Here is a 22,532-nt window from a genome sequence, read left to right on the forward strand (position 1 = left end):
CATCCTTCCAACACACTGAGCAAAATTACCATATTCTATAATGATAAAAACAGGAATTTATACCACCTATCGCAAAGTTCTATGGTTTGTGGAACTGTTTATTTTTTTTTTCAGTGCAGTTGCACCGACAACAACATAGCCCAAGCTGCCGTATTTTTTATTACGTGCGCAGCGCGCGAGTTTAGAAAATTGTTGGTCTGGCAGTTGGCCGAGAGTAGATGAGGGGAGGATACCTCTCCAGGGGGATGGGCTGGAGGACGGTCGCGGTTAGAGGTCGGTTAGTGTGTATCTGTGTGTGTGTGTGTGTGTTTATCCATGAATAACATGCAGGTCGAAGTGACTGCACTCACTATTCGTGTGTGGGTGTGAGTGTGTGTGAGCGCACCGAAGGGGGCAAAAAGAGCCGCACTTGTTCAAGCCAAAGCAAAAGCCAAAGGGGTAAATAAAAGCACAGCTCTGCTCTGGCCAGCTTAAGGACACCCGAGTTGGCCAGTTGATGGGAGGAGGGGGCATCACCCGCAGCGGGTAGAACAATGAGGCCAGATATGATTAAACTCTGCTAAAGCTGAAGAGCAGTGATAAAAACTAACAAAAAGCTGATAATTTGTTGGCTTTTATAAAGCGTTTCTGCTTTAACAAACTCGAACTGTTTGATTAAAATATTTGCTTTAATTAAATGTACTAAATCTGCATCCAAAATTATATAAAGAGTTTGTTGAAATAAATTGAAAATATTGTATGAGGCATTGGAGTGTATTTTCATCACTTCAATAGTTCTAACATAAATATATTTTTAAATAGGAGAAATTTTTAGAATATGCTCAATTAGAAAACAAAGGAAATTTCGACCATGCGAGACATACATTTAATTGATTTTAGCTATTAAATTTAAATGCTTAATATAAATATTGTATGTGCCAGCCAGTAATTTAGAAAAGAAACTGTTTACAAATTTAATTCGCAACTTGTTTGTCGGATATCTTGAAGTGCGACATCCTTACGAGTATACACCCAATTGAGTATTCATTCCCAGGTTTTATTTGCAGTTTTCCTGTTGGAAATTTCCTTGCATTTAGCGGTTGCATTTGCATGCCATGGCGTTTTGCATATCACGTTGCATAAGTCCAATGCCGTAAAGCGTTAAATGGCCGAGTGTCGTGTTAGAAAAGGCCACAGCCGTAAAAACGCTTGCAGTGCGGCTTAGTCTGCCGCTAAAAAACATTCCAACTCACAAATTACCCAACATAGTCATACCTGCGGTGTTTTTTTTAAACTCCCTCTGCCCTGTTTTTTGTTGTTCGAAAACAATGCAAACAATAAGCAACGATGCAGACGTTGGCGCTGACGACCCGAGTTGAGGTTGATTTTTTAACCCATTAACCTTTTTTGCTGCAGTTACTCGGGAGCTTGATGCATTCCGCGACTTATTTTCTGGGGGAGGTCGTGATTGATGATTTGTGTGAGGCAAATGGCTTTTGACATGCGGACTGCAACTGCAACTGGGGACTGCGACTGCGACTGCAGTGAAATATGCGCTAATTAATTGTCATTTGCAGTATCAGAGTCGCGAATCGCGAGGATCATTAGGTTCATATTTGATTTTAAAATTATTTTTCCGCTCCTGTGGTCGAGGTGTCATTGGGTAATTAAATTTAATGTCTGCTTATTTCTGCCATGATATATGGACGATTGCGGGGAGCCCCGACTTTGCAAAAACTTTGCACTTGACTTTAACAATTAGGTTTTGTCTCGCTCCCCCATTTGCCACCGATGCATCGGTGGTGGGGAGTGTAGTGGAGTAGTGGTTCTTGTTGTTGCTAAGCAGCGCGTCACAGGCAATTACAGGGGCGGTAATGCGTATTTAATTAACAAGCTTACTTAGTAGTTTTCCATGGAAAATTTAGCTCATTGTTTGGCCGAAAGCGAACAAACCCTCCACGTCCCTGAAGCAGCTAGGAAAACTGGAGAAACTTACTGACATTTAGACACTCAACGAATCGCTGCCGCCTCCCTCCCTGCCTCCAGCCTCCTGCCTATTTGCCTGTCCAATTAAACGGTAAACTTTTCTTATGGCCATTCAATTCCCACACCGAACTCTTCAGCTGTTCAGCTGTTTAGTAGTTTGCCCCAACAATGCTGCCTGCCATCCGAAGGATGCTCGAAATGTGGACGAAAAGTTTGCTGTGAGAGAGATCTCTTCTCTCCATCTTTCTAGAATGGGAATGAATCCTTTTTGTTTCATGGGCTCGGAGCTAATTGAATTGTCATCGATTAATTGAGTCTTCGACTGTGATAGGCTGCTCTTAAATTCAGACATTTTATCTGAAACATTTCGTGGTGCAGCAATAACAGCCAGCAATAGCTGCCAGGGAACAGTGCCAAACAGGACCCTCAGTCAACATTTAATTTGATTATTTCCTTCTCGGTTCCACTCACTCCTCTGGAAGGCAGGGCCTCTGGTCCAAGTGCACTTGTAGCAGCTGTGTGTTATGGCCATCCGATTGCTAACCTCTCTCCTTCGTCAAAGACAATGGCACACCATGGCGTACGCTTGATTTTTTCCAATTATGTACAGACGTACGCATTACGCATACACAATGTGAGTAGCACACAGAGCAGAGCAGAGAACAATCAAACTCATAAAACTCAGACGGGTCTCGGGTCTCTGGGAATGTATGCTAATAATTAAAATTTGCCTGGGACCAAAGATAAGCCCCAAAGACACAACAAAGTAGGAAAAGGACACAGAGAAAATGGGAGAGAGAATGCAAAGTTATGAACTACAGTTTTGGAGTGACTACTGGTCCACTTCCACTCGACTGCCACTCTAGTCTCCCCATCCTATGCCCGGTCATGTACGTGCTAGATACAACATAGCAGCACTTGACCCAAGCAGTTGCAACAGTCATAACAATGACTGGCTGCTGCTTTACTCCCGCCGCCACCCGCCACAGCAGCTGTCCATTTTAATTTTCCAGCTTGTGTAAATAATTTAAACAATTTCATGTCCTGTCCAACAGGAATGCGAGCGCAGGGGAAGCAGGAAATGCCCGGTTATTATTTGTTGCCCCGCCGCTCGCCCCCTGTCCGACCTTCGCCTATAACTTGCGGTTGCACAGTCGGTCTTTTCTTCTTTCGTACGCTTTCAACCAAATATTTTTGCTAGCCAAGTTAACCCGAGTCTTGTGGGGTTTGAAATATTCCCTTCCCTGCTCCATGCCATGATGGCATGATGGCATGGAAAAACAAATGCAAACAATAACATGTTGGTCCTGCCTCTTCTGATCTGGAACTGCCTCCTCCAGGACCTTGGCTTGGCTTCGGTTCGGTTTTCTGTTTTTGAAGAAGACTTTTCTTTCTCCCTTGTGGATGCATTCATGTCCAGTCCTTTTTGTTGGCCTGATTCTGCCTCTCTCTGTTTGTTTGTCTGGCAGCATGTCTGTTGCATATCAGTGTCCTTCCATGCTCCCTGTAATCTAAACAATTTACCCCTTCTGGCAGCATTTCATCTCCAACGAGTACCAGTACTCCCCTGTATTCCAATATTTAGTTTCTCTTTCGTTTGCTCAACAGTTTTTGTTTATATTTTGTTTTTATTTTTTTTGTTGCTTTTTGCATGTTAATCAACTTTTCTGGAGAGGCAACAATTGCTTATTAAATGGCAAAAATCAAACCGAGCTTGGAAGAGGCCGGGCTGCCCTGTCGACTGTCTGGCTATTTGGCTTATGGAACTTTTGGCCAAATATTTGACTTCAGCACTGTGTGAACATTTCTCTATTTGCTTCGTTAACCGCACACGCAGACAAACCGCAGTTGAAATACAAAAATATAAAAAAAGTAATGTATATTTTCTGTGACTGAATTTTTGCGAAAAACTTTGTTTGCCGTCCGTCGCCGGCCATAATGATAAACTTTCTTGCGCTTGATTCCATTTTTTGTTCGACTCTTTTTTGTCAAATGCAGACCAAACCAATTACAAAATCCACAACCACAGCCGGAGAACAAACAAAAGTGGGCCATGGACATGGCAGCACGGAGCAGGCACCCCTGAAAGCCCTGAGAGTCCTGAGAAGGAGCCCAGAGAAACAAAGTTTAGCTTGCAAACAATTGCAATTTATTAAGCCAAGAGCCCAGGCGAAGCGCAAACAATGTCCGTGTCCGTGTCCGTGTCCATGTGGCCGGGCGTGGTCTGCTGTCTTGCAGCATAATTAAAAGTAAGTTCAATGCGCCGGGGCAGACAGCGTTCGAGAGTGCATTCTCTCGGCCAGAGATGAGCAGACGGATATGCCAGGGAGTGCGAGGCCATGCCGGGGTATTCTGTCTTGGAATAAATGCCAAATATTTGCAATTTAATTTGCATTCAAACACAATTACTCCAAAAGAATACAGTTTAGATAAGTAATTAGATTTGGTTTCGTAGAAGAGCACCCAGAAAACAATTTGTAATTACATTATTGAGTGGAAAATTCAGAGAAAACAACCAATCCCCAAGCTCGACCTGTCGCCATCACTCATACGACCCGCTGTACCCCAACTTATTATGCACCACAGCACTTGCAACTTGTAATTATGTTGCAATAAGTTGGCCTGGATCGAACTGCTGCTGCTAATGCGCTTGTTACAAATATGTGAGCTGGCATTCCAATTGCGGGGAAAGAGAATCAGAAACAGAAACCAGAGGAAATAGAGATGGACGCAGAGGCAGACGCAGACGCAGAAAGAGAGCTAAACAATGGGGCTACTGATTAGTTGTGAATTTACTGCTGATTAAGATGCTTTTTAAAAGAATTCGCCGCCGCCCACTTGGACCAAATGAACTTTTCCTCGAACTTTTCTTCTCCGTCCATTCCCTCGTATCGTATCTGTGTGTGGCTCGCGTGTTTGCTGTTTGCTGGTATGTGTGCAAACTTTTCGTTGAATTGGCAGTTTATGAAAAATTCAAGGACAGGCATTAATTTCCCACTAAACTTCTCAGGGAACCACCAATGGGCAGCACATCCATATAAATTATATGAAATATAATACTGAAAGTACGAGTATGTGGAATCTCTGCGGTTTTGCCGGAAAGTACAAGCCCGTTGAAAAGTCAGCAGTAAAAAATAAGGCAAACAAATCAAGAATGCTGAGATGGCTACTTTCGCTGTGGCACGGTTTGACAGTTGTTGTTGTTGAATTTTTCGTTTTTTGTCTCTAACTTTTGGTGTTCTGCCACTAACTATCTCATGGGGATGTATATCCAGCTTATACCCTTCATAGCTCTGTAAAAACTATGCATATTAATTGGTTAATTTTTTCATGTTCAACATAAATTTTTATCACCTTTTTTCCATATTGAACGAGAGTTAATTTATTATCTAATTATGCACACATTCTGTCACACTTTCTGTCACACTTTATTACATATCTATATATCTTACTCTTGTCGGGCTGCTCCTCATTTAATCAGATTTGGTTTGAAAGTGTTGCTCACTTAATTATAATATGGTGGTTTTTTTTCATTGAACTGCCATTGTTCAGGGATTGTACAAATATTTAGACATTTTGATTGTGCCATTTGTTGAACGGAAAATGTGAAAATGTTATTTAACAAAATCACAGTGTAGGACTTTTGTTTTGGCCGTTTGTTTACAGCCTAAACGAAATCACGACAATGCAGCGTAAATCAACAAAATCAGCTGAGAGACAAATTGCCCTAAACACGTAAGCCCCGCATCAGCCACATACAGATACAGATACGCGTACAGTTTCCAGCTTCATCGGCCAGATGCACATGTCAATTACTGGTTTGTGATTATGTTTGTAGCCCTGTATCTGCCTTTGTGTTGCCTCCATTGACGAGCTAAACGTGGGAGGGGGCGTCTCCTGAATCCGCACCCCTACTCGTACGTACATATACGTATTTATTTAAATTTATCGCATTGCATTTTTGCGTGCGTGCGGATCCGAAATGAATAGGAAAGTGCCCATGCAATTTGGCGTACATATACTTACGAGTTCGGGTATTCCATGTAATTAACAATTTAGCGATTGGAATGGCAGCCATTTTGTCATAGACAAAATTGCATAGAGGGGGGTGCATAACAATGTGTATACGTAATATACGTAGTCGGGTATTTTGTATATCAAATAAATACTCAAATTAATGCTAATTCAGTTTTGATGCGCATAATTTCATTTTAATGGAAATTTTATACTTCCACGTATTTCCCGCTGCTATTGCGATGTGGCCATGCGGGATGGCCATGTGGCCCGAGGCGCTGCAGCATATAAATAAAGGTGCTAGCCAACGTAATTTAATTGCTTATTCTCCCATTATGGCCATGGCTGCAGAAGCCTTCTGTATTTTTAAATATGCCATTTATGCAATATTTCTAGAGGAAGTGGTGCATAAGCCGTCGCGTAGAAGAAAGGTCAACCCGAATAAAACTCTCCCTCCAGCTATGCGACGGCCAAGAGGGGGATGCATATGGCATATTCTAATGGTTTAAATAATGGGTGCAAGAGCATAAGGAGCTGCTGGAATGTAGAGCCAGTTAAATAAGTTCCAGTCTTCCCGACTGCCTGGTAGCCCCTTCAATACTTGAGTATTTCAAAATGGATTGCTGTCCGCCCATGAATACGCACATACACATATTTCCTCTGCACAACAAATCCTTCAAATATAAATCCTTCCTATCACAGGGCATAAAATATATGGCACAAGGTGATTTATACATTTTGACTGAGTTTATAGGGAAATGGGTACAAAAGAGGGAAAAATATGTTGCTGCAGCGGATGCCCGGCGCAGCTTTGACGGATTTTATTGTACGTCCTGCTATGGGTATGGGTATGAGTATGAGAGGTATGAGAGGCAGGTCCACCTGTGGGTCTGGGTCTGTGTGTTGGGTGAGAGGGAGTGCTTAACTTATTAAATGCGCACACTCCGTTTTAATTACTCACACATACACATACAGCTGTGACTATATGTGTGCACATGTGAGTTGCTAATTGCGGGCACACACACAGCCACACACATGCCAGCCGAGCACAATTTTAATGCGCACTTCCGTTTCCGCTGTAATGCCTGTGGCATAGTTTATTTTTATATTCCCCACCAACACGGGGTTGCTGGCACTTCGGCTGCCTCCTTTCTGCGGTGCGTAATTGTTAATTTTCAACCTGAAATGATGAACGACTCCGCTGGCTGACTGACAGACTAATTGACTGACAGACTGGTGCATTGGCAGCGGCTCACAGCTATTTGCTGACGTTTTTGACGGGAAATTTACAGTGTTTTAAGTGCGTGGCCGCAAAGAGGAAACACGTTAACACGGGATAAACATGGACAGGCCCAGAACCAGTCGGGAGCCAGTCGAGAGCACACAGAATGCAACCACAAAAGAAAGCCCAGAATGAAGTGCAGCAGCTTAAGCAAATTAAGCGTAAAATCACAGAAATGACAGCCACTGGATGGACAAACAGAACGAACCAAATGCTGTAGAACCCAGCCCTCGAATTGAGGGCTGAGATTGAGACGGCCACGACATCATTGTGCAATTATTTAAACATTGCCACGGCCAGCAGTAGAAGCAAAAGCAACAACCGAGCTTAAGCAAATTGAATTCGTCGCATTCTCCTAATTGCGGCCAACACTCAAATGCCCCGCCCCCCACCAGGGCCCAACCACCGAGCCACGATCCGGCAGAACCCTCACCCGCACAAAATTCGTTTCATTTCTGGATAATTGCTGCTTGAATTTCAATTCGAACTGCGCGGTACGTGGGCGAAAGAAGGATGCAGACCCTTAAACTCCTGCCGAATGCTCTCCTCGGTTATCCTGCACTTCTCACAGGCTGACATGCAAATTGAATTTCCAGCAAACGAAAATGGGTTTACAGTCGCCAAAGAAGATATCCTTTTGCCTAGATACAATTCAGCTGAATTGGATGACTGTAACTGGCTTATTATTTCACACACACTGCCGATGAAAATACGAATATTATACGCGCACAGAGAGTGTCTCACATGAAGTGTCAAATTCGCTTGAAGTCTCCTGCTTAAATTTTGAAACTTTGAGTGATAAAAAGGATTCTTTGAATTGAATTAAATGTTTCTTTCTTTTACCACAAAACAGAAGACTCTCCTTCAATTGTAAATTAATTCCTTGAAGTTGAATTTCCTACGAATTCAATTTCCATTCGTCTTGAAGATGTCGTATCATCCCTTGTCAAACTTCTCCTAAAAGTCTCCAAGCTCTTTGGCTGCCAGTGTATAAGTAAAATTAACATTTTACCTCTTGGGCAGAACTAATTTTCTATGCCACTTAACGGAGGGGAGTGTGGGAGTGGGAACTCGGAGTCCGACATCGTTTTGCCTTCCGGCGCGACCAGTACTTCAGCCTTCTTTCAATCAATTAATTATTGTTTTATGCCGCTTTCAATCCTTCAAAAGAGCCCAAGGAGAAGAAAAAAACGCAAAAGCAAGAAGGAGCAGCACTCCCTGTGTCCTTAGGCCACACCAATGCGAAGGCAAAAACCAAAGCAAAATGGACGCATACTTTACAATTAATTTGCCATTACGCCTGGTCGGGGCATGGGCATGGGCATGGACGGGACTGCAAAGAGCACTCTGCCATTTTTAATCGATTTTCATTACAGACCCGTTGGGCCCGTAGTCCACGTCCCTGTCTGCCTCCGCTCGTCACTCACTTGACGCCTCAATTGGCCCCGTCTAAATGGGCAAACAAACTCTCGACGTGGCGGCATCTTCATTCCCATCTCCACCTCCCGCTCCTCCTGTGCCTGGCCATGGCCCTGGTCCTCAGTTGGTTGCCTAATTTGACTAATAAGCTGGCCATTGCAACGGCTGTTGAACTTCCGGTGGGTTGAGGATGGGAATGCGAATGGGGTGGGGGATGATGCCTGTGATGCCTGGGCCTTCAGCCACTTTTGGTAATTATATGCCAAAACAGTTCAGCGGCGTTGAAGCGGCTGTTGGGAACTACGCTCTCACTCTCTGATTACGGCTGCCCCTTTTTTTGTTTCCTCTTCCTTATTGGTTAATCATTTGCCGTAAAGATTTTAATTTCCGCTTTTTAATAGGGAAGCGCTGTCTATCGTTGTGGTCTGGGATATTGCGGGCTTAATCCCTGTGCCACTCTTTGGGTTCTCTGTTTGCCTTTTGAATTTTTTTTCGGAATTAACCGAAGCTCTAATTGGTTTGCAAGCGAGAGTAGCTGTCAGTCAAGATTAAGTTTCGACAGACAGAAAGGGGAAAACGGATCATAATTTCCATCTTAAGAAATCTTAAAGAGACAAAGCCAGTCATAAACAAAAGATTTGAGCTTGTGACTTCCATTCATTAGAATAATTTGGCCCGACAACGTCTCAAGGACGTAAACCACACTGGTGACAATACACAAATTACACAAACCCCAAAAGTGATATGATTGCCAACAGGCAAAGGTAGGGCTAAACGATTTGACTTGGCCACCAACCACTTGAACTTCAAATAAGGCCACAAGTATCGAATATTCCATGTGTTCTAGGGGTTCTGGGAGTGCCTTTGTGTTTGTGTTGGATAAATCGCAGGCACACACGCAAATCGGTGAACAAATAAGAGTGTGAGACCCGTGGGGAGGGGGGTGGCCATCGATTGAAAGGCAGGGCAATTCGGGCTGGTATGAGTTGCCATTGAAAGGCATTCAATAATTTACTAATGTCGAACACACAGCGGAGCTGGAGGGAATGAAATCACATCAGAAGTCCGTCCACACTGTAATAATAATTCCAGGGTGTCACAGATACAGATACAGAGTACATTCGTAACGACAATGATTATTTTCCCGGCAGGCAATTTCTTACGCAAATAAGGTTAATTCAAGAGGCGTTCCCGCCGTCATCAGAAATACGTACGACTCAACACACTGGCAGGTTTTGTGACCAGCCTAATGACCACATGCCATGATGGCCAATACTTTATAGTGTATGCATTAAATGTGGATTTGCTTGTGCATAAATTGAGCCGTAATTAGTAGCAAATGATTTTGATATTGACCTCAAATAAATACTGACTCTAGTCTGACACAAGTCTGACTCTAGATACGTGTATAGCGACAATGAACAAGTGAGGGCATTTGCAATGCTAGCTCTATGAAATCATATCGCAATAAACCTACATATTTGAGGGCAGTCTAGAGTTTTGTATCTGTTGAGTATCTGCAATTAATAGAAATACAATACAGATACTCGTACCGACACAGGAACGCATGGCGTACTAATTGGACGTGAAATGTATAATTGGTATTGAGATGTATTCATGTGTATGTGTAGCTTTGTAGTGAAACGATTATGGAAAAACGGATCAAAGTTTACGCCGGCTAAAGCTTATTTTTCAATTCAAAATCTATTACTTTGTACAACCTTTCCTAATGTCAACAATAACTTCTTCTAATCGGCTTAGAAAAATAAGTAAATACTTACATAAGTCAAGCTCAAAGTTTAATACATACATATTTAAAAAGAACAATGAAAAAATAAGCAGGAATTATAAGATTTCCAATTTTTATTTAAAAACAAATTTGAAATCAAAATTATTTTCTGATTTGTAAAATTTGTAAAAATATTTTGTGCGTACGTAGTACATATACATAATTTATGCTTCACTACCTAACGTTTAAAATTTAAATGGAATTTATTAAAATCGCACCAGAAGAAGAAAAACAAATTGAATTTACTTTACTTTAAATATAAATGTGTCAAAAATTACTGCTAATACTACCTTCATATATTTCACTAAATAAAAAACACTTTCAAATAAATTGAATATATTAAATTTGTAGGAATATAAATAATACAAATTAGAAAATATTTATGTTATATATGAAATACATTTATTTTAAATATGAAATATTATAAAATCAAACATTTTCATATATTTCAATACTTTTGTTCCTATAATTTCCACTCTTAACAAAAAACAACTAAGTGTAAGTATTAAAATTGAGGGACTTTTATCTCTGAGTGTATGAACAAAAGAAAATACAAGTTTTAATTGCCTTTATTTTTTCTGTGTAGCAATTTTCTGAGTCCTGTCTCTGTGTCTGCCATTGTTAATCGCACAACAGCTGCCCATCATATCCATGATATCCCTCTCACAATCCACATCCACCCCATCATTTGTAGGTGGTTAATAACCCATAATTTGTGCAGGCCCATCCAAGGGCAGTTCTTTCACATACTCGTCCACAGACTTTCCCAACCACTCACTCGATTCACTGCTGATTCTTGACTTGACTTGAGTGTGAGTATTCATTACACACATATACATACGCAGAAGAACTCAAGGCTTGTAATTGATATGAGAAGCAGAGGAAGGAATACAAAGAGAAAGAGAGAGAGAGAAAGACAATTAATAGCAGGCCTCGCCATGGCGTATACGTAACGTCCTACAAAATAATTATAACCATATTAAAATGTTCCGCAAAATGGTCAACACTTAACCTCAGCCCCTGGCCTGAACCCCAACCCTGGCCCTGACTTTGGCTTGAATAATTCAATAACAATTTACAATCAATTAAAATGACTCGCAAAGATTAAAAATCTCAGACATTGGCCAAGTTTATTACGTGTGACTCGGAGTGTGTATGTGTGTGCATGGTCGTGCTTGTGTGTTTGTGGCCCTGTCTGAACTCAATTTAGCGTTACTCATGGTCCATTAATTTGCCATTTTCATGGTAGGTGCAATAAAGTGCAAAGGGAACAAAGGCAGAAGGCACAAGGCACAAGGAAGAAGGGAGAAGAAACATAAGCGAAATGAAACGAAACGAAACAGAAGAGAACAGAACACCCACCAAAAGTCGACACCATCAAGGACCCAGAAAAAGGGTCACTTCCAGTCGACAGGAAAGGCAGAGGCACAACACAACGAAAGCAGGCAGCACAAAGCCCTCTAACTGTCTCGACCCCTCTCAACGACCAATTACAACTAAACAGCTTTAATTTAATTTGAGCCCACCCTGGTAACTGGTCCGTTCGGGCCTACCCACAGTCCCTCTTCAGGATCCAACTCTTCTCCATCCTGATGCCGCTGCCGCTGCCACTGCGGCTGCTGCTGCTGCTGGCCAAGAACAATGGCGCGGATGTAATGTTCGCATTATGCTCGTTCACAAATTGTAAGCAGCCATTATGTTTCTTCATGTTGCCCATGTTTCCCATCGCCCAAGCCCCTGCACCGGCCAGTCTTCCCCTGTGTTTTCCGCATTGTAATGCCCATGGACCTGGGAAGCCTGGAGCCGAACCCCGCCCTAACATCAGGCTGGCCCTGCCGTGTTTTCCATTGTTCCTGTCGGCCTCTTTCTCCTCGTGGCTGTTCCCTTGCTCCCCTGCTCCCTGACTCTGCTCTCTGTCATATGTCAAAATAATGGCGGCAACGGGTAGTCATTGCGTTTGTTTGGCACTGCCCATGGCCACCAGCACAATCCTCACCTGAAGGGCTCTCCTGGCGGGTTGTAAGACATACAAGACCCAAACAAACATTTCTAACATTACTTTGGCTGGCTCCAAAATTGTAAAAAGTTGGAAGGTTGGAATCGATAATTCGACTGTAAAACACATTAATTACTACTCAAGATGTGTTAAAATTTCAACAGTATTACATTTTGAGTCTCAGATTTGTAGAATTCTGATGATTAATCTTTATAGAAGCTTGTCACATGCATTTCTAAGTATCGTAGGGGGATTGCTGTTAAGACAACTCCAAGTGTATTAAGAGTCCCCTGAAGTTAACCCCTTTGAGAGCTTTTCATTTACTTGAAACTGCTTCTCAATTTAGTTTATATACTCGTAAAATAATAATAGAGCAGGCCCAAATGGTGATGACCACAAGACAGATTTGGCAATCCGTTAAAGCAGAGGCACAGCCTACACTTTGCGGTCAAGATCAACAAGTGGAAGAGTCCGAGTCCCCGAAGAAGTTTGAAACAAATGTGGTTTGATGTGGGCACAGTGGTCACTCGATGTCGATTGCGTTTTGGGGTTCACAGAAATAAAACAGTTAATGACACGCACAAGACACAGACAGAGTCAAGCATTTAGTTGATGAATTTACTTACAAACTCCACATTAAAGCAAACAATTTGGTGTTTAAGTAATTGAGTGTCGAACTGGGTGAGGAGAGTGATGGTCGGACAATGAAATCATCAGCAAATTACACAGCCCAGTGATTAGACCTATTCAGTTGAAAATTCGATAATCGACAATTGCGAACCGGGGAAAACCACAAGAAACTTCCGACTCTACGCCTTGACGTCTGGCACTAATTAGGCTCACTCAAAATGCAATTTAATAAGCGAAATATTGAAACTGAGTGGCAAACTTCCAGCCAATAAAAAGGAAAAAGTTAAGGTAGGTGGAAAATTCGAGGCAGTAACTAAGAGAAGAAAATTCCCCTGCCATTCTGCTAGTTGGAAAATAACTTTGTTTACTCTCCGGTGGTTGGCTTCGTATTTGTGCCAATCAAATTTGGTCTTTCAGTTTTTGTTTGCCTGCCATTTGCAAAAAACATTTTTCGCAATTCAATTTAACCATGGCATGACTTTTCAATCCGCCAAATCAAACACACTCCGATGGCCATAAATTCTCGGACCGCGTAATTTCTGCGCTTTATTTATGCATCAATGGCGTGATTTATTTGCCGACACTCTTGCCCAGACCAGACCGCAAGCATCACTTCAAGTGTTCATTGTTGTCTACACTTGTCTTGTTTGTCCTATATCCCATGCCATAACATACCATACCATACCGATATCCATCCATACGTATGTATGCGATTTCTGCTGCTGTTGAATACTCGTATATAAAAAAAAACTATAATTCATTGTAAATAAAGCAAGAAAAACACAATTATTTATCACGGAGCAGACAGACATCAGCCTGATGCCCAGAGGCTCACTCCCAACACCCAGGAGCCCCCTATCCCTGTACCATCCTATTCCATACTCGTACCTTCAGCCCACACAAACAAAGAAATTCAACAAAACAAATGTCAGTCAGCAGACAGAGAGACAGAGAGGCAGGGGCTTGGGCCTCAAAACTCTGTCTGTCTCTGTGCCGCGCCTACCAAAGCGGCTCAAAGTTTCGGGCGACAACAAATCTTCTCGTTCTTTTTTTTTGTTTTTTTTTTTCTTGGATGAGGAGACTCTCTTTTTGCTCTGGGTGACGGCCTGCCAGGACAGGGAACAGAAAAAGGGACTGGGGAAGTGAGCTGACACACTGGGGCTGTTCCGAGTGTTCCGGAGCGAGTCTGGGCGACATATTTTGTGCTAAATCTTCTTGTTCACACTAACGCGTTGCTGACAGTTTTTCTTTCTTCATTTTTGTTATTGTTTTTCAGCTGCTTTTGTCTGACTCTGCCTGTGTGCTGCGGCTATTGTTGTTGCTTTTTCACAGATTTCAAGTGTGACAGTCAGTCCGTCAAGCAGGCGTCAGGGCAGACACAGTCACTCAGAGTCGGTGTGAAATATCTCGGTAAATGACCAAAACAAACACCCCCGCATCCAAAGCACTTGTTATGTCAGGGTCACACTGTTCCCCCCTGTAATCTGTGGTTGGTCTGGCAACGCTAGCGATCATGCCGACGTTTGGTTTGGGTCTCGGCTGTAAACTGGTTTTCGTCTCAATGGATGCTGCGAGATGTTCGTTTGTGTGTTTGTTGTTGCTGGAATTTACGCTGCTGTTAATTTGGCAGTTTTCAAGCGCTGACATTGACCTAGATTCCGTCTGTCGACTGCCAACGTCTTCTGGCCCGCTTTGCTGCCTCATTTGCCGCTTGGCAACTTTTCTGCCTGACTCGATCGAACAATGCTCGTAAATGTTGAGTGCTAATTGCGGTCACTAACATTTGGCGGCCATTCACACAGCACAGCAGCAGAGCGGGCAAACAATAGCAGCAGCCATAGCAACCACACAGCAGCAGCACAGTAGGAGCAGATACTCGATTCATCTTTGAAAATGCATTTGCATTTCGTTGGTGGCTCTGCCTCTAGAAACCCCAAGCCAAAGCCCCAACAACCTGCCCTCCCATCGACCACATTTGCATATTCGATTTTTGATTTCTGTATGCCTCAGTGTGTGTTCGAGTGGGCTGCTGCTGCATCTGATTTTGGTGTACCGTACCCATACGTTAGTTTTTAATCATTTAGCAGGAACCTAATGCGCTTAGTCGGAGAAAGCGCATCTCATCTCTAATTATACGAAACATAGGCATATGCAGATATTCCAGAACTCATTATATTCTCCATGGCTAATTTTGGGAATAATTTTGTTTTCAATTGGAAAGCTTTGCAGCTGCATATTTTCATTGTCTGATATCTGTTCCTCATGCTTAAATTTCGACTGGATAATATGGTTTTATACACGATAATTAGTCTTCGACATGAATGGAAATTCTATTGAACATTTGGGTACGGCATTTTGTACAATATGTATTTATGAAGATATGTAAATTAAATAATTTTCAGGCTTAAATTTTAAATATTATTCAAACCCTATTATAAAAATAAATGGCTTTTTAATTTGTAATCAGAAAGTTTTGAAATACCTCCCACAGTTCACGTAGGCTAATATAAAAAAGAATTATCCCCAAAATATTCCATAGATTCACCCTAAGACTGGACACACTTAAGACTGTGGGGTTCTTTCGAATAATATATGGATTTGCACTCACATGGACCCCTTGGGCACTGTCATGTTCAGGCCGTCGAGCACGACATTGGGGTTCTTGGTGCTGCCGTACATTTTGTGGGCCCGCCTCACACAAACCGCCTGCTGGCGTCGCGTCGCCAGTGTCGAGGGCTGTGAGATGAAGAGCCGGCGACGGGCCGCCAAGTCCAGATCGCTGTTGGCCGTTGTTGCTGCTGCTGCTGGCGCCGCTGGCGGCAGTCCATCGGCGGCTGCATCCATGTCGAAGCAGTCTGCAAATAGTGCATAAATCGATTATAGTATTGTATATGGGGTTGAATTGAAATAAAAGAGCCTAAAATTGGCACAACGCTTGCTTGGCTTTGCCCTGGCATTGTTAGTCATTGTAAATGGCGTTGCTGTTGCTGTTGTGCATTGACAAGGAAAGTGAATATCGATAGTGATGGCTCGACAGGCCCCACGCAACGACAGGAGCTAGCGTGAAATGTATGTGTATTCTTTATACCTAGAGCTTAAGGGGTACTTTGTTTTTTCAAATAGGTTGCCAGTGTAAAAAAATAGCTGTATCTCAAACTATGATAGCTTTTCTAGATCAATCTATCATTTAACTAAGAAAACCAGCAGAATAGTCTCTTAAGTACAGACAACTCGAGCCATTAATACTTAATATTACATTAGATGACCAATTTAATTCAAGGAACTGGAGTAAAATTATTACTTTGATCCTCGTATTCTCCGATTCTTTAGAGTATGTATTTCTTCCCACATCATAGATGTTTGCAGTCTGTCGCACAATACTTGTTTATTGCTGCTGCTGTCGCTGTCGCTATCTCTAACCTTGTCACTGTAGACCCGCCACGCCCCACCTCTAACCTTTGTCGTCCGTTGGTGCAGGCTATTTTAGCTAGTGTCGTTGCTGCAGTTGTTTCACAGTTGATTAAACCAATTTTTGTATATCGTCAAGCCAGGACGGACTAGGAATAGAGAAGAGCAGGCGAGAGAAGACCCGGTTAGAAGCTTTAGCCTCGTGATGGATATTGCTGTCATGTAGATTCGACCCCTCCTCGATGTTGCTGCTGTTGCTGTTGGATGCTGCTGGATGCTTCTGGTCGCTGGCTATTGCCAATTTTTGGCTCGAACGAAATCAAATTTTGAAAATGGCTTCGCTTGTCGCCAGAGACCCCCATGATGCTCTCTAACCCCTGTCCAGTATTCAGTGTCCACTGTCCTGCATCCTCTATCCTCGGTCTAACTGCCATTGGCCCTGCCCTGTGTAGTGGCATTTGCCAGTTAACGACAATTTGGCCAAGTGCTTTGGTAGTTGGTTTTTATTTTCGTTTTCATTTGAAATTGACATTTTGCTAATCGAAAATGCAGCAAACAATTTGCCCGTTTGGGGCAAAAGTTTTGCAATTATTTTGCCCCGCAAAAAGGTCCAAAATAAAATCCGAAAGAAAACTGAAACAAAATCCAAAGCCAAAGCCAAAGCCCGAATGCCATTTATTGATTTACTTCTCCACTAACAATGGGCCTGTTCCAGAAACAAATAAATAAAAATAAGCATACAAACAACTAAGTAACGGAAACAACAACTGACGGGATGTGGTTTTTTTTTTTGTTGGGATGGGTTTTGGTTTCAGTTCGGTTTCGGGTCGGGTCGGTTCTGTTGTGTTCTGTTGTGTTTAGTTTGGCCTTTTTTGGCCGCTCCGGCTGCAAGAAATAAACTTTCTTGATAAATGACTTCAATGTAATTAATTTCTGCTCAGCTCGCTTGCAGCCATCCCGTGGCAAGGAGGCGACCCAGACAATGGCCTGGTACTGGCACGCTTTGGGTTTGGGTTTTGGTGTTCTGTGGCAAAGAGCAACCAGCAAGCAGCAAGCAGCTCATGAGCTATGCCTTGGCAGTGGCAGAATGCTGTCATTGCTGGTTAGCCTCCGTCCTGGATCTCCTGCCCTGCAGCATTTCAATTAAGAATTATTGTTTAAAGATGTAAGTAGCCAGCAGCTGGCTGGGTCGGAGTAATCATCATTGTTTTTCCCCGAATGAGCAATGGAGGATGGCTGTTGGACTGCACCCAAAAGATAGTAGCTGCAGCGTTTGTTCTAAGCAGATTATAACTGAATTAGTGTCAGAAAAGCACTGCATTTGAGTCGGAGATCATGTCTCTTCAAGGACTCTCCACTTATTACTCATACGTCGTGTGGCTTGGGTCAACCGCTGACGAATTTTGTGTTAATTAACTTATTTGTAAACCTATTAATATTCACGGCACAAGAATGACCCATGAGATGTGCCCAGGGAATCTTGGCCTCTAATTAAAACTTTATCTTTCTTCTTAGACGAGACTGATTGGGAGACACCGCACCAGCCGCAAATTTAATCAAACAACTCTAAAACTAAGTCCATGCATAAAACAACCAGATTTCTGTAGAAAGAACAAACAATAAAAGTTTTGGTGCAATAATTTTTCCGGGCACGAAATAAAAGGTGTTAGTGGAAAGCCCCTTCGCCATGACAGGGGCAAAACCTTTAATGTAATAAACAAAAATGGAGGTAAGAAAGGGAAACTGTTTGCCAAATCTTTAAACTTGTCCTTGTCCAGAGCGGGTATCTCTCTCGGATATGGGACTCGCATCGGCTGCACAGATTTGTATTCGCTTTCTGGCAATCTTTACGGGGTTTTTGTAAGAGAGTTCTGCTAAGGATGGTGGTCGGAAACAGGTGCCGACTTGGCAGGCAGAAGGAAATAAATAAAATCACACATAGCCCGGGATAAACCGAGGGAATTGCCAGTGGCAGAAGGACAGCAGCAGGGGGAGGGAAACAGGGATAGGTGCGCACATGCATGAAAAGTAAAATATGTTTATATAAATAAAAGACAGCAGCGGGGGTAGGTAGGAGGCAGGATGGCAGGATGGCAGCCGGGAGGCCCAGACCCCGAACAAAGTTTGAAGTTCGGCAACATAAAGAAGTGCAAATTGTTGCGTGCTGCGATTGTATCTATCGAATGTGAGCACACGAAAGCTATTTCCTGCCAACAAATATAAACGCCGCAATAAAAAGGAACACAACCTCAATGCCAATGGCCACGCCCATAAAGCAGGCGCGACAATGAGTGGAACTTGTGGGGCACGAAGGAGAGCCCCAAAAAGTTTTTTTCGGCAAACAAACAACAACAACAAGAGAAACAAGAAAAAAGTTGTAAACTGAAATGATTATCTGGTGCCTGACACTTGTCTAGCCATAGATACACACGTATCTGTATCTTTATTCTGTATTCTGGGATTTGTTTTTAGGCAGCAGGTAAGTAACCGAATGTTTAACCCCAAAAAAGAATGCGAGTCACATCCTCCTTGGGGGCATTTGGTTTATTGCGGTTTTATTGGTGCGTACGAGTATGATGTGCGTCATAAGTTTACGGTCGGCTGACTCTTTGTAGCATTTATGATGTCTGTTTATGGCTGGATTAGAGTTTACCTAGACATTGTACCATAGATCAGAGATAACAAAAGTCATGAAGCGTATGAGGCATATATCGAATCAGAGGTTATATGGATTAGAGTAGATTACTGATCTACAAGAGCCAGAAAAACCAATACTTGGAATCGCTAGTATTGGGAGATATATACATACGTTATTGAAAAAGATTCTAAGAGTCTGCTTAGAATTTCACCAGCTCGGATGCTAGAACTCTTTCTAGAAAAATTTTTCCCAATCGATTCGCCTCCAGGGCTCCTCCTCCAAATGTGCATTCACTTTGGCCCTCAAGTTTCTTTAAATATATTTTGAAAGCACTTTCATCTGCTTGAACAAATCATTTGATTGCCAAGGCAACGGCCAACGGACAGACCGAACTAAGGCTCTGCTTCCGCCACATTACGAGGCCCCAATTTCGAGGCGACTCGTGAAATGGGTCAATGGCAGGCCAGGCCCCACATCTTACCAAAGTAATTTGCATACACAGTAGTGGGGGACAACGACAACTCGTTGAAGACTAATAAATATTTATATTTATTTTCAGTTTTGCACATACAAGGCACTCCTCACCACACACTTTGTCTCTTTCATGAGTCGCCCTCAAACACTTTCAACAACAACAAAAAGTAGAGAAAAAAAGAGAATATAATAACAAATTTCCACAAAATTTTACGCTCAATAAATTTGCACAACAAAAAATGTAGCCTGGTCAGCGGCGAAAAGTGCGCTCATGTGTTAGTAATCCCCGGAACAGGGTTTAACAACTCGAATACATGTGTACACTCTTGCTCAAACGAAACAATTTCTAAAACAGTTAGCAAGTAATTTGGCACAAGTCAAGAGCGGATTCTTTCAGAGATCAGCCTTCAATGCTGCTGCCATAAAGCGTTTAACATAATTTCTTTTGGCCACATTGTGTATACGCCTTGTGTGCACAGCAGCCCAGACTCAGACTCAGACTGGGACTTAGACTACGACTACGACTACGAAAGTTGCATAGGCAAACTGGCTTAAATGGCTAATAACAAATTGTTTGCATTTAAATTTTCATTTTCATATAATTTTCATGTTCCCAAAAATTGAAAAGCCCTCACACAACTTAATAAGAAGAACACACACACGAACACTCTGGTAGACAGACATTTGGGCATATTTGTTTGCTGGCTTAAATTCTGTATCCTGGCACACAGGGGCTGCAGCCAAAATATAATTCTGAAATTCAACAAACAATTTCCTGGGCGTAACCACAAAATGTTCGAGCCAGAGCCTGTTGAAAATGGCCGCCCATACACATTCCATATACCACACGAGCAGGGGGATACAGATACTCGTACAATTATGGCAGGAGAAATACTACTCATAGATCGTTTGTTATGCTCGTTGGGTTTTGGATGTTGTTGCTGCTCGCCAGGGATTTGGTTGTGTGCCTAGGGGCAGTTGCTGAGGCTGTAGCATTCTGCTAAGCGCATTTGTATTTAATGAAGCCTATTTTTCTTACCGAACATGAACCGCAATTATTACGAGTCATTAGTTTCCTGTGCTGCTTCGAACGCCCGACCCACTAATGCATAATGAAAGGGCCTGGGCCTTCTCACAGATAATAATGTATGGACTGCTGAGTGAATGGAGTGCCTGCCAAGGCTCAATTCTGTGTGCTTTGCGCAGGCCAACATCTGAGATGGAGAGAGAGAGTTCCTGGAATACACTATTGTAGAGCCAATTAAGCTGTCACAATTTGTGCAGCAGTCATGGGCATATGTACGATTTGTCAGTGGTTTTATTTTCACTGACTACCCAGAAGCTGCAGTCCCGTCGCTCCATTTGTCTGTCTGCCACTGAGTCAGCGCATTTCAAATCGTTGTTAATTGAAATTTGTGAATTCAAAATTCTAGTTTACAGCTGCATAAGCAATCGCTATTGCGAATGCAGTCGCAGTCGCATCGAATCGCAGAGCAAATGCGGGGCAAAATCAATGGCATCGATGGCGCTCGGAGCCCGGGGTCCTGGTCCTGAGCTTTGACAAATAACTGATCAGGCAAGCGAAACTGCGCGCTAACTGAACTGAAGCAGAGTGGCAGAATGGTTCAGTGAATGTAATTAAAAATTGTTTCAGTTGGTTATGAGACCTGCGCTGATTGCCAGAAACGCAATTTGAACACAAATATTTTAGCTGTAAACTAGAACGAGCTACTAATTTGATGCAATTCAAGCCACTAATACTCGACAAATCTTAAACTTTGTTCTGGGTTAAACATCCCAAGACTATAGAACGGATAAACCTCTCCAGATTAATCGACTTTCAATCCTCATTCAAACTGACAATCAGTCAGTAGTCGGTCGCCGTTTAATTACATTTTGCTTGGCTTTGAGCTATGTAAATTGAGCTAATAATACGAGTATTAAATAATTGTTACCTTTTCGCAATTTTGCGCAACCTTTTGACTGAACTTTCACTCGATGAGCGACGCAGACGGCTGTGGGATTTATGTACTTTGAGCTAAAGAGAGAATTTGAAACTGCCGGGTAATTAGTCCCCGCGTTCAATGATTAGGCCGGCGATACGTATACAACAGCTTACACAACAGTCGTCCGAGTTGGGCTGTACACTTTGCACCCTGAGCTCTTGACTCAAGAGTGCGACATGCCAGGGCTGCGCCTCAAGGAATGTGCATCCCCAGAGTGGACGGACTCCTAACAAACAATGCAGTCACCGAGGGGGGTGGGGTGGAGACAGCCACTTTTCACTTAGTCACAGGTTAGTGCGAAAAAACCGGTTGTTAATCAACGTGCCTATAACAGAACTGACATAAAGCTGGTACCCACAAAGGTCGTACTTTGATTGCCAGCCAAACAATGTCTCTGAGACATGCGGAGAGATCGGTATAGGCACCAAGTATCGTATCGTAAATACTTATGCGGCAGAGTACTCGTACCCGAACCCGTATCTTTGACTTGTGACTCGACACTTGAGGACTGCACTTGACAATGAATTCTCGCGACAGATCTGTGGTGAGCCAAGTGGAAATGGAAAAACATGAGTACGTCAGCAGCGGCGATTGCATGAGGCATGAGGTTCTCGCCGTTCTCTCCGACTGGATGCAAATGCAAATGATTGCCGCTCGTCTACGGCAAAATGTATGTAATTTATAGACACACATTACACTAAGTATAAACAGCACTATATTTTCATGGAAATCTACAAAATTCAGCATGCGAATGCGATTTCTATGTATGAGCCACACGAGCTGCACTTTGGCTCATAAATTTTCCATGCGACAAGTGCACAATGACTGGGAAATTGTCTAAGGTCAGTTAAGGGCTACAAGACAATGCCAAAGAAATGCTTCTATCGTTGAGAGATTGTGTTCAGATTTGT

At 42.7% G+C, this 22,532-nt stretch overlaps 1 protein-coding gene across 2 annotated transcripts in view; it reads right to left on the reverse strand.

Annotated features, from left to right (window-relative positions):
• Window positions 1-22,532, reverse strand: part of LOC108157184 (ABC transporter G family member 20) — a 44,004-nt gene that overhangs the window by 13,578 nt on the left and 7,894 nt on the right. The window contains exons 1-2 of one of the 2 annotated variants that reach the window (XM_033389345.1): window positions 21,571-21,593; window positions 15,704-15,950 (exon numbers count right to left, since the gene is read on the reverse strand). In XM_033389345.1, coding sequence (XP_033245236.1) covers window positions 15,704-15,939 — 236 coding nt within the window. In that variant the 5' untranslated portion in view covers window positions 15,940-15,950; window positions 21,571-21,593. Of the gene's footprint in view, window positions 1-15,703; window positions 15,951-21,570; window positions 21,594-22,532 lie in introns of those variants that run through there. The other variant, XM_017289112.2, reaches the window with a different exon arrangement.

The sequence above is a fragment of the Drosophila miranda genome, chromosome 2, assembly GCF_003369915.1.
Source record: "Drosophila miranda strain MSH22 chromosome 2, D.miranda_PacBio2.1, whole genome shotgun sequence".
Lineage (NCBI taxonomy): Eukaryota > Metazoa > Arthropoda > Insecta > Diptera > Drosophilidae > Drosophila > Drosophila miranda.